The sequence below is a fragment of the Chelon labrosus genome (assembly GCF_963514085.1).
Source record: "Chelon labrosus genome assembly, chromosome: 1".
Taxonomy (NCBI): Eukaryota; Metazoa; Chordata; class Actinopteri; order Mugiliformes; family Mugilidae; genus Chelon; species Chelon labrosus.
Window position 1 is genome coordinate 8,394,503 of NC_140337.1, and position 15,022 is coordinate 8,409,524.

The 15,022-nt window shown below is 45.2% G+C and overlaps 1 protein-coding gene across 1 annotated transcript in view; it reads left to right on the plus strand.

Annotated features, from left to right (window-relative positions):
* The window catches only part of gal3st3 (galactose-3-O-sulfotransferase 3), a gene marked incomplete at its 3' end in the record, with an annotated part of 33,527 nt that extends 20,711 nt beyond the window's left edge, over positions 1 to 12,816 (plus strand). Inside the window, exons 2-3 of the mRNA XM_084549040.1 lie at positions 10,518 to 10,620; positions 11,511 to 12,816. Coding sequence (XP_084405166.1) covers positions 10,538 to 10,620; positions 11,511 to 12,816 — 1,389 coding nt within the window. The 5' untranslated portion in view covers positions 10,518 to 10,537. The remainder of the gene's footprint in view (positions 1 to 10,517; positions 10,621 to 11,510) is intronic.
* Between the last annotated feature and the right edge of the window lie 2,206 nt (positions 12,817 to 15,022).

Genomic DNA, 15,022 nt, shown 5'->3' on the forward strand with positions numbered 1-15,022 from the left:
GTATATCTTGTTCTCTCCCTGGATTTGGCTTAAGGCGCATGCCGGTAAGAAACAATCTAAAAGGCTTTCATCAATAAGCAGTGCAAGGCCTGACGATGACTCCTTCCGCTCATTTAGTCTCAGGCTGCTTTCATTTTCTCCTTCCATGTTCTCTCTTTCTTTTGTCAAATCTCATCTTACTCCCCTCTTGCCTCCCTCCTCCCCATTTTCTCCCACTCTCATCCTCTCTCACCCCGCCCCTCCCTCGTCCCATACTCTCCCCCCTCTCCGCCTCTCTCTCATCACTCTCTCTGGGGGGTCATTTAGGGTAAGATAAAGCCTATATGTGTGGGTCCACGGGGAGTCTGCCCTGCAGACAAGTAACGATCCAGACTCGTGCACAAACACACACACATTGGCGCGCACATTAACATACATGTTCGCGCTCAGGCATGCCTTCTGCGTCTCTAACGGGTCCAGGAATAGGGCGGGGCTCATGCCTAAAAAGCACCATAGGGACTCTTGACCAGAGAGCTGCCTTTACTGTAAAGATAAAGGGCTGGAGGGTAGAGTGGTGGAGAGAGGGAAAGCCCAGTGGATACGTGGAGGAGGAGGAAGAGAAGGAGGGGTGTTGGGCATTGAGGTACAGTTCAGATTAAAGTAATGAGGATAGGAAGGGGACTGTGGGGAGAGAGCGATAAGAGAAACTGCACGGATGCAGACACAAGCTCTGATCTTCTTCGGCTCAGGGCTAAGAAAAAAAAATTAAAAATGTTTGTTTCACACTGATGATGACTGCGTCCATCTAACGCAACAATCTCAGAGTTCAGAAGTGGCAAAAACTTCATATCTCGTAGATAGCAAGAGATCGGACCTTTTAATAAAATCATGCCGCAGCTAGTGTGTACTTAGCAAGCATGAAAGCTGATGGTAATGGAATTCAGTAAGGGTTCATTGAAACACACAAGTAAATTAAATCACTTTCAAATAAAGAAATAAAGAATACCGGTGAAACAGAAAAGGATTCTAGGAAGTCCAATCTGAGCAGACGTCAGAGTCTGAAGGATTATCAGATGACAGAAGACTGCACAGCAGTCTGTGCAGCGTGTTTCTGTGAGGCTGGATTTCTGAGGCAATCCTTTTATCCTCTAATGTGACAGTTTCAAAGTAAACAACTGCAGCGTTCAGGTTTCACAGTAATTTACCAGAGTCAGTTTTCTTGCACATATTTCATCGTCCAGAGATGCTTCAATGATGCCGTGCCAAAGCTGAAATTGATGTGTTTGTCTCACGGTGCTGTGCCGAAACTGACAACCTGACAATCACACCCACTTTACAAGTGGTGTATAGAGGTGAGAAAATATGCAGGGTTTGATCTCTCTCTGACTTTTCTTTTAACTACTTCCATTATTTTTCATGTCTGACACCCTGAACACCTCCTAGGAGACTGCATCAACTGTGAACTTTAAAAAACATGCATATCCTCGTTAAGACCGTAGTTCTGCAAATTGACCAGATTGGAACAACAACCTCTCCCAAGTGATGACAATAAACAACAGATGTCATCAGATTTCAAATGAGACTCAGCTGGTTTCTAGACATTTGAATCACTGCCGCCATCTTTGATAGGTTGCGAATCAGCAAGGTGTGGCGGTGCGCTCACGAATGACAAGAAACAAATGATCAATACAAGCTTTACGGGCAGGATTATGGATGTGTTTGGGACCTTTTTCGAACCAGAGCCATGTGAAATAGCATCGATAAAAGTGACATAAAGATGGCGTAACTGAGATGGACGCCATCCCATTTCCAAGAACACAGGCATGAGTCGAATATAAAGAAAGAATTAATCAGTGTGATTCTGGTTATACCTGTTTCCTGGGCTTTTAATTCTACTCATACTACATAGACTGGTTTTACACTGCCACGGGAAAGAGGTACACCTCTCTCTGTCTTGCTGGAAGTAGAACAACTGACTTCCAGATATTGTCTCGGTGTACTCATATAACCCTTTAAAAACACCTCAGCTCTTCAGAATCTTTAGCTTCACCAAAAGGCGTGAAGTGAAAGGGTGGCGAGACGAAGGGGTGGGCGAGGAGGCATATTTGTGGAAAATAATTTCAAGCCTCATGTCTCAGATTGATTTTGAGGATTTCAGAGATAAAGCCTCAGACGTAAGGAAACAGCCCTTGTGGAAAATGAATGGATTTCTTAGATTGTCCAAAACAGCCTTTGAGGATTCTAACAACATGACTTATACAGTATTTCTGTACGGCATGTTTTTTTTTTTTTTTTAACAAAGGTCTTAAGCATTTTGCTGTCCCGCTCTTGAGTAAATCCTCAAATCATTGGCAAAATAAGGTCTTTGTCCTCGAGCAGCTGCAGATGTTAACGACAAGACACATTTCTGCGTCAGGCTACAGCTGTTACCGGCACAGCTTCGACTCCACTGCCGGGCTTCCAGTTGTTTCTCTGACAAGGTCACTTCATGAAATTCGACTCCCTGAAAAAAAAGTCAAACCTGTGTCACTGCACCTTGTAAACAATAATAATAATCAGATACCTATTGATCCCCACTGTGCAGGAAATTGCTGCGCTGCAGCTGGAAGTCAAAGCTCAGGGTCAGCAGCCCTCGACCTGAGAGGGATATGGTCTTTTCTTCAATAATCTTTCAGTGGAAAAGGTGCTCGATCTCCACCATTGGAGTTTTAAGACATATTTCTAGTGCAGGGGTGTCAAACTAATTTTGAGCTCAGGGGCCACGTGCAGCCCAATTTGATTTTAGTGCAGGCTGGACCAGTAACGCAACAATATGCTAGAAATGCTGATTAGGTTCATTGGTGATTCTAAATTGTCCGTAGGTGTGCATGTGAGTGTGAATGGTTGTCTGTCTCTCTGTGTTAGCCCTGTGATAGACTGGAGACCTGCCCAGGGTGTACCCCGCCTCTCGCTCGATGACAGCTGGGATAGGCTCCAGCCCCCCCGCGACCCTTCACAGGACAAGCGGTTACAGAAGCTAAATGAATTACCTTGATTGCAAAATTGCAGATAACGTGTTCTATGTCATTTTCGTACCTTGCAAATTAATCCTGCGGGGCTGATTGGACCCTCTTGTGGGTTGGTGTTTGACAACTCTGCTCTAGCATCTGTGCATGTAGTCTTTTGGATGGTTTTTATGAAGTGGCAAGGGCAAGAAACATAGCAGGTAGTGAAGATGCTGTGGAGGACTTTCCTCTTTTTTTCGCTCAGGGAACACAAAACTGCATGTTCAACCTCACAGCCTTACAGACTGAAGTTTATCTCAGCTTTATTTTATGAACTGGCCCTTTAATGTGCTTGTTGTCCGTATAAATGTCACCGCAGCCCTCATAAACATTTGTAATGGAACTCCATTTGGAGTTGCCACTGGAACATTTTGTTGGCTTAGCTTTGTTAGCAGGAACGGCCTCTTACTCTAGGATCACTGACTTGCCAGCGTTTTCCACGTAGTTGTTGAAGGACAGCAGTAATGTACCCTCAAGTCTGACTGTGTATCTGTTCGGTACATTGGGCTTTGCCCTTGGTTTCCCGCAGCAGCAGTCATCCTGTTACCAATGTCCGAACTCATGGGTCATCTCCCTGGTGGCTGGGACAGCTGTGCGTGTGTGTGTGCTTCAGAGGGGAATTGTATGGGTGGGTGGAGTGGGCTAAGTTAACATGTGTGCTTAAGTGATCAGTTGTCGTGGCTTGGTATGTTGGCTGTTTGGACGCACAAAACCAGACACCTAATATGATGATATTCGGCAGACACAAGGGCTCTAAAATTGTTTACGCGTGTTTTATTTATCCAAACCCTTAGAGATTATCGCGCAGAGCTGTGAAAGTCCCTCGGTGGTCAAAGGTCGTCGTATGACATCAGTGCAGATGACAGGATCATAGAGCGAAGCAGCTGCTGTTGCCCCGGAGCACGAAGCTACTTTCATACGCTCATTAGGCCATAGTCAGTGTGTGTGGGTTAGTTCTTCTTTGTTTATCATGTAGTTGCTGTTTGTATTCTCTGTCCATGAATTCTTTATATGCTTGTGCCACTGCTGGATTTCTGAGACCCTTAGTTGAAAAACAGCGAAAGAAAAAAAAGATTATCTGTCAGAACATCTCTCCTTTGTTTTCACTGATTCACGAACAGCTGACATTTCCTACATACCACATTTTCACCCAGCAGCAGCAGCAACCGCAGCAGCAGCAGCAGAGGTGCAAGAGAAGAGACCTCTGGGAGAAATGGAAGTAAACTGGCCGAAAGATAGAGGAGAATGGAGGAAACGAGCGAAAGAGGAAATTAAGTTTTAATCACCTGCGGGGAGAGCTCAAAAGAGATGTGAGAATAATTCCCTCACACACCTCCGCGTGAAGTCACGTCGTGTTTGCGAGCAGCCTCCCTGAAACGCGCATCCAGTGCTCACACATTAGCTTCAATTCAACATGCCGCATACGCAAACAACAATTTAGTTATTTTTATAGTTTGCATAGGAATGCAAACTTGCAAATGTGATTCTGGCAACAATACCAACAGACAGCAAAGCTTCTGAATTAGCAGGGTCCCTCAAAATTTGTGTAGTGTCAAAAAGAATGCCGTCACTGATCCAACCGAGTGACATGAGGTTCCTTCGTAGGGTGATTGAGCTCAGCCTTAGAGTGGTGCTCCAAGGGGAGCAGCTGTTCTTTTGCATTAACGGGGCTGACTGGGGTGGTCGGGGCCCCTGGTGAGGATCCTCCTGGGCACCTGCCCTTGGAGGTTTACTGAGCCAGCTGTGAGGAGACGCCAGGGTAGAACCAGAATACGCCAGAGGGATTACAATTTACCTGGAGGCGCATTGGGATTCCCCATGTGGAAGTATAACTCGTTCGTAGGGCAAGGGAAAATAACCTATGCTTAGACTAATAACCGCAACCTGACTTAATGTAAGTGGATAAAAACTGTAAGTAAGTGGTGTTTTGCTTGCTGCACCAGGAGAGACTTTTAAATTGACGATGTGTTTCTACTTTTATGTGAAACAGGTTGCTGGAAAAGAGACAATTAAGGTTCAACTCAGCTCTATAGAGGACTATAGTGTCTGTCTGCATATTGTTTTGGTTTTACAGCTAGGATAATTTGATTTGCTCTCTTCTACCGCAGTTTGAGCTTCATTTCTAAAATCTCTTTGACCGCTTCATTGTTTTTTTGTTTTTTTTTTACTTTATTTCGGCTTGCTGCTAAATGTCACACGCACTGCAGGACAAATACACTGATCAGGCATAACATTAGGACCACTGACAGGAGAAGTAAATAACAGCTTTTTAACCTGGCATTCATGTGGACATGTACCACCCACCTAGACCATACCGGGCACCCCCACCCCATAGCGATGACAACTCGAAAAACATGAAGAGCAGCACAAGGTGTTGACCTGGCCTCCAAATTCACTAGATCCCAAACTGATCAAGAATCTGTGGGATGATCCACAGAGGCCCCTCCCCTCAATGCACAGGACCCAAAGGCCCCCACTAACAACATTCTGTATCCAGACACCACAGGACACCCTCAGAAGGATCGTGTCCATTCTCTGATGAGTCACAACTGTTTTGGAGGCACAAGAGAGACCTTATCTTCCAACTCTCTTTCGGGTTGTTCCAAAAACTGCAAAGATTCCAATTCTTGAACATATCAGTGTTAATTGCTGTTCTGAGCTAAGCAGCACACCAGCGAAGGTGACCATGACAATGTGCTGAAATCATGGGAAATTTGCCTCCTAATCCTTTACAGCTCAGTCCAAAATATTCAGCAATAAATGATGGTGAATGACCACAGTGTACAACAGATAATCCACTCTGAGGTCTGTGGTAAAGGATTATGTAAAGCACTCTGCTGAGGCAGCAACCCTCCTCTTTGCATGAGGGGTTTCTTTACCTTTAAGTGTTGCAGGGGCGTTCTTCCAAAGGCCGCGCCTCCACGTGGATCCTCCTCACTTAATCATCAAATCAATACACAAATGAGGTTCTCCTGTCTGTCCCCCTTTTTTCAAAACCATCGTCTGCTAACAGAGGGATCGGATGGCCCCTTTCTATGCTTTTATATCTGCAGCGATCGTTAAAGAAACCTAATCAGACCTTTTTAATTAAAGAGGCCAGAGTGTTGGTGCAGAAGCAGGCCAGAGAGGAAGAGGTGGAGGAGGAGGAGGAGGGCGACGAGGTGAAGGCATGGGAGCAGATGATGGTGGATGAAGGGGTAGAGGTTGAGTCTGCCTGCTGAAAGCCACTTAAATCCCTTTCTTATTAACTCTCTGTGACACACGATCTACCTCCATCCCTTCAAACTCCCACACACACACGCACACACACACTCCGGGCTACGAGGCGGCTCCTCTTACCACAAGAAACGGCCACTGCGCCTCTGCTGCATGGCTTCATTGTGCTAACGATGTCGTATCACTGCCTTGCATCGGCTGCAGACCCGATCCCGTTACTCAGCTGGCCCGTATTTCTGCGCTTCCTCTCATTAGTGCTTCATTCAAAACAGGTATTGCATTGACATTTTCACATGCAAATGATTTCCGCCCTTGAGCGGGAGAACCCAGTGTAACTGAATGTAATTGACCACTCTGGAGTAAGGTGACATTTCCTCAGGATTGTTCAGAGAAGTTCTTTCCCGTTCCCCTTCGTGCAGGGGTTTTCAGCGCATTATAAGGATGTTAGCGCTACGCGTGCAGCTGCTGTAATAGGCAAAGGAAAACAGTTTTCACCATAGTAATCCTAGTCACACCATAGTCACACACGTGTTTAGACAGTCAAACAAGGTATAAACTGAAAGTGTGGCAACACAATTGTGATTGAGCCACTGGTGGAATTAGATGAAACTCCTTACAGTATTATGAGCTAGGTGTAGCTAATGCAACACATTCACTCAGCAACTCCGTTGCGTGTAGAGCAGCGTCGAGTGTCAACGTTATGTAAAGATGGATGGATGGATGTTACCTAATGGATTTCAGAAAAGTTGTTTTGAAGCTCAATGGGATGGCTCTGTCCGTGGCCATCTAGCCAGAGTGCCAGGCTCATCCTAACTAATTCAAAAAATGGGCAAAGAGAAGGCAAGTGAGTGGAGCTGAGGCGGGTGGGTGGCAACCAAAAGCTCCATCACCCGTCACTCAAATCTGCCTCGCTCTTGGTTATGCATAACTTCAAGCCTCTGTATAATTCAGACTAGCTGGGAATGAGCTGCAAAGACCGAAACCATGTTTTTTGCACCAGGCTGTAAGCGTGTATATTGCTGCTGTAAAGGAGATAAAGTGACCAAGGACAAACACACCTGTAATTAACATTTAGCACCATAGTTGCCGCCAAAGCCTCAAGTGGCCATTTGAAGAAGTGCCACTTATACCCTGGCTTCATTTTCAGCCACAGAGGTTCAGGCTTCATATATATATATATATATTCCCACTTTCCCACTTCTTTACAACTCTACACATGAAGGGTTTTCTGTTTTCAAACTTTTACATGATGCAAACTTCTCTAGAGCTGTACAGGGCATACAACATTTATTTTTTACATTTGCATTAGTGCTCCTCAAACCCCACAAACAGACTTTGACACGTTTGAAGTTCTCCTTTTTAACTGTATCTTATCAATACAGATACACCATTATTCATTATTTGGCACTCGTGGTATTCAGAGGATTGCTTCTGCAGTCCTCAAACAGCATACACAGACAGTTCATTTGTCTATTTCTCTCGCTGTGTCTGAACATTCATGAACTGTAGCTCCTGGATGAGCTAAACTGTCTTACACATTTTTTTTTCTTTCATTCACTTCTGTGTGAACACAGTGTTAGACCGAACTCCTGCCCTGTTCCCTGCAAAATACAAAGGAATGTGACAATGAAGTGTTAAATGGGGACATTTTCCAGTGAGGACGTCCAGGCAGATTTCTGTGGGGGTTGGCAGTAACAAGAAGACAATGTGACGAAAGAACCGACACAAAAAAGTGTGGCAGAACGATAGATTATCAAGCTCGGGCGAAAAGGCTGGTGTTTCAAGCAGTAGGCGTTGTAACTGGGTTCTTCTGAAGGGAGGGAAACATGACTATCTCCAACTACCCAGACTGTGACCAGACAAAACGGCGACCATGTAAAAGAGGGAAGAAGCATGCTCTATAAAGGAACATTTTATTTATTGAAGAGCAGAAAGGAACCCTCTTCCACTTTTAAAAGTGCTGTGAGCTGCTTTCGCGTACCAACCCCTGCGAAGGTGGTGCTGAATTTTGCCAGAGAGTTCTTTCCGCTGTAGCAGAAAAACTATTTTGTCACGCTATAAATAAAATAATACACCGGTAGGGAACTGTAAGCTCTGCACTCTTAAACTCTTCATCATTGAAGGGAAGGCTGAACACACTTCTGAAATCAGTTTGAGTGTAATGAGAAGTTGGTTGGGTTGCTTCTTTCTAATGCATTTTCACTGGCGTTTCCCTGATAAATATACATTAACTATTAATCAGTTAAACCTAGTTAAACATTTAAGTGCAGAAACTCCTGATTTCATTGTAATATTTCCAGTTATCCTTGGGTTTTAACTTATATGTCGGATAACTCAAGCAATTTAAAGACCTCTTCTCTGCCTATGGGAAACCATGATGGGCTTTTTTCACTATTTCTTGACATAAGGAGTTAAACAGAAAGTGTTTGGCATCAAAAAACTCATTTTGCATCTACAATGACTTTACCTTCGTCCAGAGAATCTTTGTGTAGGGGATAAAACGTATTATTACAAGATGATATCTAGAGAATAAAACATTATGAGACTGGCTTTAGGTGCCGAATGACTGCTGATCCTCTTATCTCAACCCATTCCAGGAATGTAAAAAAAAGGATTAGATCCTTTTGTGGGCAGACTGTTGGGTCATCAGCGGGGCAGAGGACATGCTGTATCCACGCTGAACGTAGCAGAATTACCAGCTCACAACTAATCAAACTGTGTGTGCGATAATCTGTCCATCAATTAGTGTGAAAGCATCGCTGCTTGTTTAGTATGAGTACACTTTTGTGTATTTGTGTGCCTACACACGTGAGCATACGCACCAACAGTCCCAGCTGTTCAAGTGCTTTAGAACTGCAAAAAAAAAAAGGACGGTTTTTACTCTGATTCTCCGTTAATCTTTTACAACTCGACAAGTCAGCTGTCATTTCTTCACTGAATGCTTAATTACTACTTGGTACTCACTTTACTCTTCTACAATTGCTTAATTTGCACATGAAATGATTTCACGCTTATGGGCTTTTATGCAAAAAGTGTTGCACAGCATAACTAGCTGTGGACACTTTTTATTGCGCTCTCTTTGTTCGTTAACAATTCGTGCAAGCCTGATTTCACTTTTTTTTGACAGTCAGTTGAAAACAATGTGTGGAACAAACATAACAAATTTGAATATTGACAGTTTTTGTGTGTTGTACGCCACTTTAATATTTCAGGGTGTTTCTGGTCAAAGAAGTTTGAATACTTCACACAGGCTGGGACAGTCATCGTCTATTTTGGATATTTAATATACTAAATGATGAACTGACTGATCAAAAACATGAACGTCAATCCAAGAAATATCTGTCGCAACCAAATGTTTTAGCTTATTTCACTCTGATACCAAAATCCCCGTCTGTTGAGCAAACCCTTACTGATCATGTTTACTGGAGGGTTTGGCAGTAGCACTGCCACGGTCAGTAGTTTCCCACTGGGGCCACTGATGCTTAAAACTGATGCACTCATGCTCCTCCACCAAATGGCATACGTAGCGTAAAAGCTACAGCTGCTCGAGAGTAACGCCAGCCAGCGTTCCCGTCTGCTGGCATGCGTACGGATCGTAGCGGGGCGGCGCGATCAAGGAGAGAGACGTCGGCCACTGTTGCGCAAGTGAGATGCCGTCAAGAGAGGCTTGGACACCTTCCCAGGTTCCGTTGCTGTCGTGGCGTTTCAGCCGAGCGGGTCAAGTGACGTGGAGGGTTTCTGCTGCCGAGCAATCTAACAGTTTTCACTTATGCATGTCCCTCGTTACTAACAGGACCCGATGCACGGGGCCATCTGCCCAAAGCTTGAGCCAAGAGAACATAAAAAGGTGTGGCAGTAAATGTGAATATTAGAGCTGTGGAAGGTAATGAAGGTATCATTCACTCTATTATTACTGAGCGACAAAAGCCAAGACACACTACGCTCTTCGGCTAATGGATCCCAGCAATTACTTCCTGAATAAATCCTCCCCACTGGGTACGTCTCTTCCTCTAGCCCACTATCTCTCTTCTCTTTTCTTCCTGTGATTTCGCTCATCACTTTTGCTTCCCTTCATCTTTTCTACCTCTGAACCGTGCACTCATTTTCCTCTCCCTCTTGTTTCCTAATTCCTCGTCGCCCATTTTCTCTCGCGCGCTCCTTCCGACCTCATCCACACATTTGCTTTCTCATTACACCTCCACCTGCTCTCCTTCTCGCCGCTCTCTGCCCGCGCTCTCTATTCGTCTCACCCTGTCTCTTCTCCTCTGCCTCCCACAGTCCCAGTGAAGCAGAGAAAGATGTCGCAGAAGAAGATATTCCTGGTCATCATCGCCATCAGCACTGTCAGTCTTCTGCTGCACCATGGGGGCCACTTCAGCTGGTGAGTGTCTGAAATGCACCCAGAAAATGCAAACACATTATATCTCTCTGTAAGTCCATATGGTGCTAATTACAATGAAATATCTGACACTGGCAGCTCCTTTTTTTATTGTCAAATTAAAAGTGGGACTGGCTTATTAAACAGGGAGACTCTGAGTGCAGATGCACTGCCAAGTCGGTCGAGGGACCAATTATAAAAGTTGAGGGATCATACATTTTTGACAGCCCTCTAGTCTGTTCCCATACCAAATCATTTCCCCCCTACCCGAAGGTTTCTGTGAATGTTATGGTTTCCAAGTCTTTTTGTAAAATTACAGTTTCTCATTAATATGCACCCCTCACTAGACATCACGGGACTTTTCTGTGTGTCTGCGAAGGTTCTCAGTCATCCAGGTCACGGTGTAGCCAGAAAAAGCTGAAACAAAGGCAGCTGGACTAGAAGAAGTTTCCTTCCAGTAGCTCTTTAGTTCTAAATGACCGGTGGGGAGTTTTGGTTGTTTATTATAATAAATCAGGTGATAATCTATCACCTGAAACTTGGATCAGTTCGGTTTGATCCTGTGTTCTTCCCCCAATGAAAGGTATAATATTGCTTCATCTCCCAGACACAGTATGCTGTACAAACAGTCTAGACACACCACATATTATATAGCACTCTCTTTCTGATCCTCCATAGTCCAGTGGCTTTGACCTCCTTCATTATCTTGCACTCTTTCCACATGTTCTCACTTTTCACTTTCCTGTCCTTCTGCTTCTGTCTTGTTCTATATTACATTCCCTTCCATATTCTGCCCAGTGTCTGCAAAATTATGTCTGCAATGTCACTATTTTATCTGGAGTACCTACTATTTTCAAAGCTTCAATTGCATTATTTCTTTTTTCTACCACCAGGACCATGGACTTCTACCTTGGGTGCCCTGCCCTCCGCTCTCACCCCTCCCCGGGCCTGAAACCTAAGCACACCAATGTGGTGTTCCTCAAGACCCACAAAACGGCCAGCTCCACCATGCAGAACCTGCTGTTCCGCTTCGCAGAGCGCAACAACCTGACGGTGGCGTTGCCCGTGCAGGCCTGCAGTCACCAGTTCTGCTACCCACGCACCTTCACCTCTCATTTTGTCCATCCTCACACGCTACCGGCAAACATTGTCACCAGCCACATGCGCTTCAATAAGGCCGAGCTGCAACACCTGATGCCAAACGATACAATATACGTCACAATTCTGAGAGAGCCCGGCTCCATGTTTGAATCCTTGTTCAGTTACTACAACCAGTACTGCCAGAGCTTCAAGAGAGTCCCTAATGCCTCCCTGGAAGCTTTCATAGAGGAGCCCTGGCGCTACTACAGGCCAGATGAGAGGTACTCCATGTATGCCCGCAACACCTTAACCTACGACTTGGGTGGAGACAAGGATCGTGCATCGACAGATGTGACATATGCACAAGCCTTTGTGGCCGAGGTGGAGCGTGTGTTCTCCCTGGTGATGATCTCTGAGTACTTTGACGAATCACTGGTTCTCCTTCGCCATCTCCTCTCCTGGGATCTGGATGACATTCTGTACGTTAAGCTTAACATGCGGACACCGAGTTCCAAGCGGAGCCTGAGTCCCAGTCTTCCCTCAAAGATCCGTACCTGGAATTTTTTAGATGCACGACTTTATGACCACTTTAATGCCTCGCTGTGGCGCCAGTTGTCAGCTCTTGGCCTCCCTTGTGTGGCAAGGGAGGTGCGACTCCTTCGGCGAGCTCAGGAGAGACTAATGAGAAGCTGTTTTGGAAGCAGGACGCCACTTCTCCGTTCAGCTGCCCAGATCAAAAACAAGGAACTGCGCCCCTGGCAGCCTGGTGGACAAGTCGACATAGTGGGTTACGACCTCCCAACTAATATCACCCATGGGTTCTCGAGCCAGGCTCAGGAGCTCTGCCTCAAACTCATCATGCCAGAGGTTCAGTACACCAAGGAACTCCTACGTTCCCAGTCACTGCGCTACCGTCAAGACCATCAGCTGTCGCACCCCCCCCAGCAGCCCATACGCACAGTCTTGCCTCGGCATCCTCAAACTCACCGCAGCCAACTACCCCGTGCTGCTCCAGGCCGTGCCTCAGGCACAGGGTCCACCTCCACCATAAAGCCTGCTGTAGGAACTCAAGGTCAGAAAACATCTAAGTCTAAACCCTCACAGAGCCAGGCCTCGTAGGCCAAGAAACAAACTTGAATATAATGCCCAACAGACTGCATTGTTCTACCCATCTTGACCCATTAGAAAATTAAGCTTGACTGCTCGGGTGTCTTTGGCAAAATGTCTGTGTTGTTTCTGAATCAGTGTCTCTCCTGTTCCTTCCAGACAATGTTTGGGAGAAGAATAAATAAGGCAAGAGGGTTTGACATATCTGGACTTGAACTTGAATCTCCCCTTTCTTTTCTGTGAAACAGCATCAGAGTTGAAAGACTCAAAGGCAGGAGAAAAACTGAGGCTGGGACTAAGCTAGAACTTGGTTCAGTTGCACACCTCTACATGCCTGACCACAGCGGAGGGGAAAGGTTTTTTGGTGAAAGTAGTCCTTTGAAGCAAATCTTATGTGTGACTGAGGCTCAGTAGGGAAGTGGCGATATCAGGCCTATTGTGAGGCACAGAGTGCGCTTTGTGTGTATCACACTGGTATAGTATCATGTTTCTTGCATTTATTCTCTGTTTCCCAAGCTCTCTTTCGCTCTCTCTCCCTAACATATGCCATTTAAAGTCCTTGAGAGAGGCATAATGACATAAAGGGATCTGCTGTCAGTCCTCCAAAGAGCCTCCTAAGAGGCCTGATGGACACTGAGATCACCTCCAACCATTAATTCAGCAGCACAAAAATAACTCTTCTTCTCTTACAAATTCTACAGCCTAAAGGAACGGAGGGAGAGCGAGTAAAAAGCCAGATAAACAGAGAAAGAAAGAGACCTATCCGGAGGGCAAGCCTAAAAGCTGCCAGATACTCAACTTGGCCACCCATTGTTGTTATGACTCACACAAAATGTGAGCACATATAGTGTATAAAGCCCATGTCTCCTCAGCTTTTGACTTCCCTGGCTTCCTCTTAGCATCCTTCTCTCTGTTTTCCACCAAGTCTTACTTGTCATTACCCTCTGGCCAGGATCTCCATCCATACAGAAGCACTAGCGTCTTGCTTTTCTTCCCCCGGCCTCCTTCGGACCACAAGAAGACATCACATCTTGTATCAGAGAGACTTTATGTTGAAGGTTTCTGGCTGTGTAGATTTATTTTTTAAGCTTGGGCGTTATTGCAATAAGATCTCCAGGCCTACATCCTATACGAAAGGCTTGGATTTAATGGCCTACCAGCAACCCCATACCACACAAACACGCACTGGCACAAACAAAAACATAAAACAACTTGACAGGACAAAGACTTGAAGCCTGTGGGTCGCAGTGTTTGAATATTTCATCATCTCCTCTCACGGCCTTCCTATGGCCCGCGTTCTAGGGTTACATTGCTGTACATTTTCATCAAGGACGTGTACGACCAGGTGAAAGCTGCTCATTCTGGACCCTGAAGCGCAGGAGGACAAAGCAAGAACGTACGATGCTTAAAGCCTCGTGAGGCCGGGATCTCAAAATGTCACCACTTATCTCAGCTGTGATCCATTTTTAATGCATTCTGCACATATTTAATGTGTCATTTATGTTCTTTTATTCCTCCAGTGATCTGCGGGGTACTGCTAGGGAACTGGAGGGCGGCGGAACAGTGTCTGTGTGTGTTTGTGAGAGTATGTTTGTGAGCCAGGAAGTGTCTCTCTCTGTTTCATGTTGGATATATCTATTTTTTTTTTCAATCGCCAGCTAAGTTGGCATGGCAACAAAAGGAAATATTGTGTGCGAGATTTATTAAGACTATGTGTTATTTATAACCGGGACTTAAAGAGCCTCATTACTGTATCTTTAACCTTTATTTTTATGAATCACTGGATAAAAGCTGCATTTCCATCCGAGTTAGACCGTCTTATAGTACATGCAAGCAAACCACTTCAGGCAGCAGAGATGGAACAAGGCACGTACGGTGTAAAATATTCATTCTATACATGTTTTACATAATGCAAAACTACAAAGGCCGCTTCTGAAAACCGCACATTGAAACATGTGTCGTCGCTTTAAAATGAATCTTTCACTGAGCCGCGCTTAAGTGCTCAGCCGCACCGTTCCTTTTGTGGTTGTCGCACTGCAGGTTACAGTAATAAAAAACACACAAGCCGCTGCTGTTCTGACAGGAATAAAAAGTGGAGCGGGTGGGGAAACACAAGACAGGAGCGGAGGATACAAGGCTTTATGAAATAGCTGTAAATATGTGAATTCAAAGTGTGCTTATCTGAAACATGCCGGGGAGCCTCAGCTTTGGGAGCGGG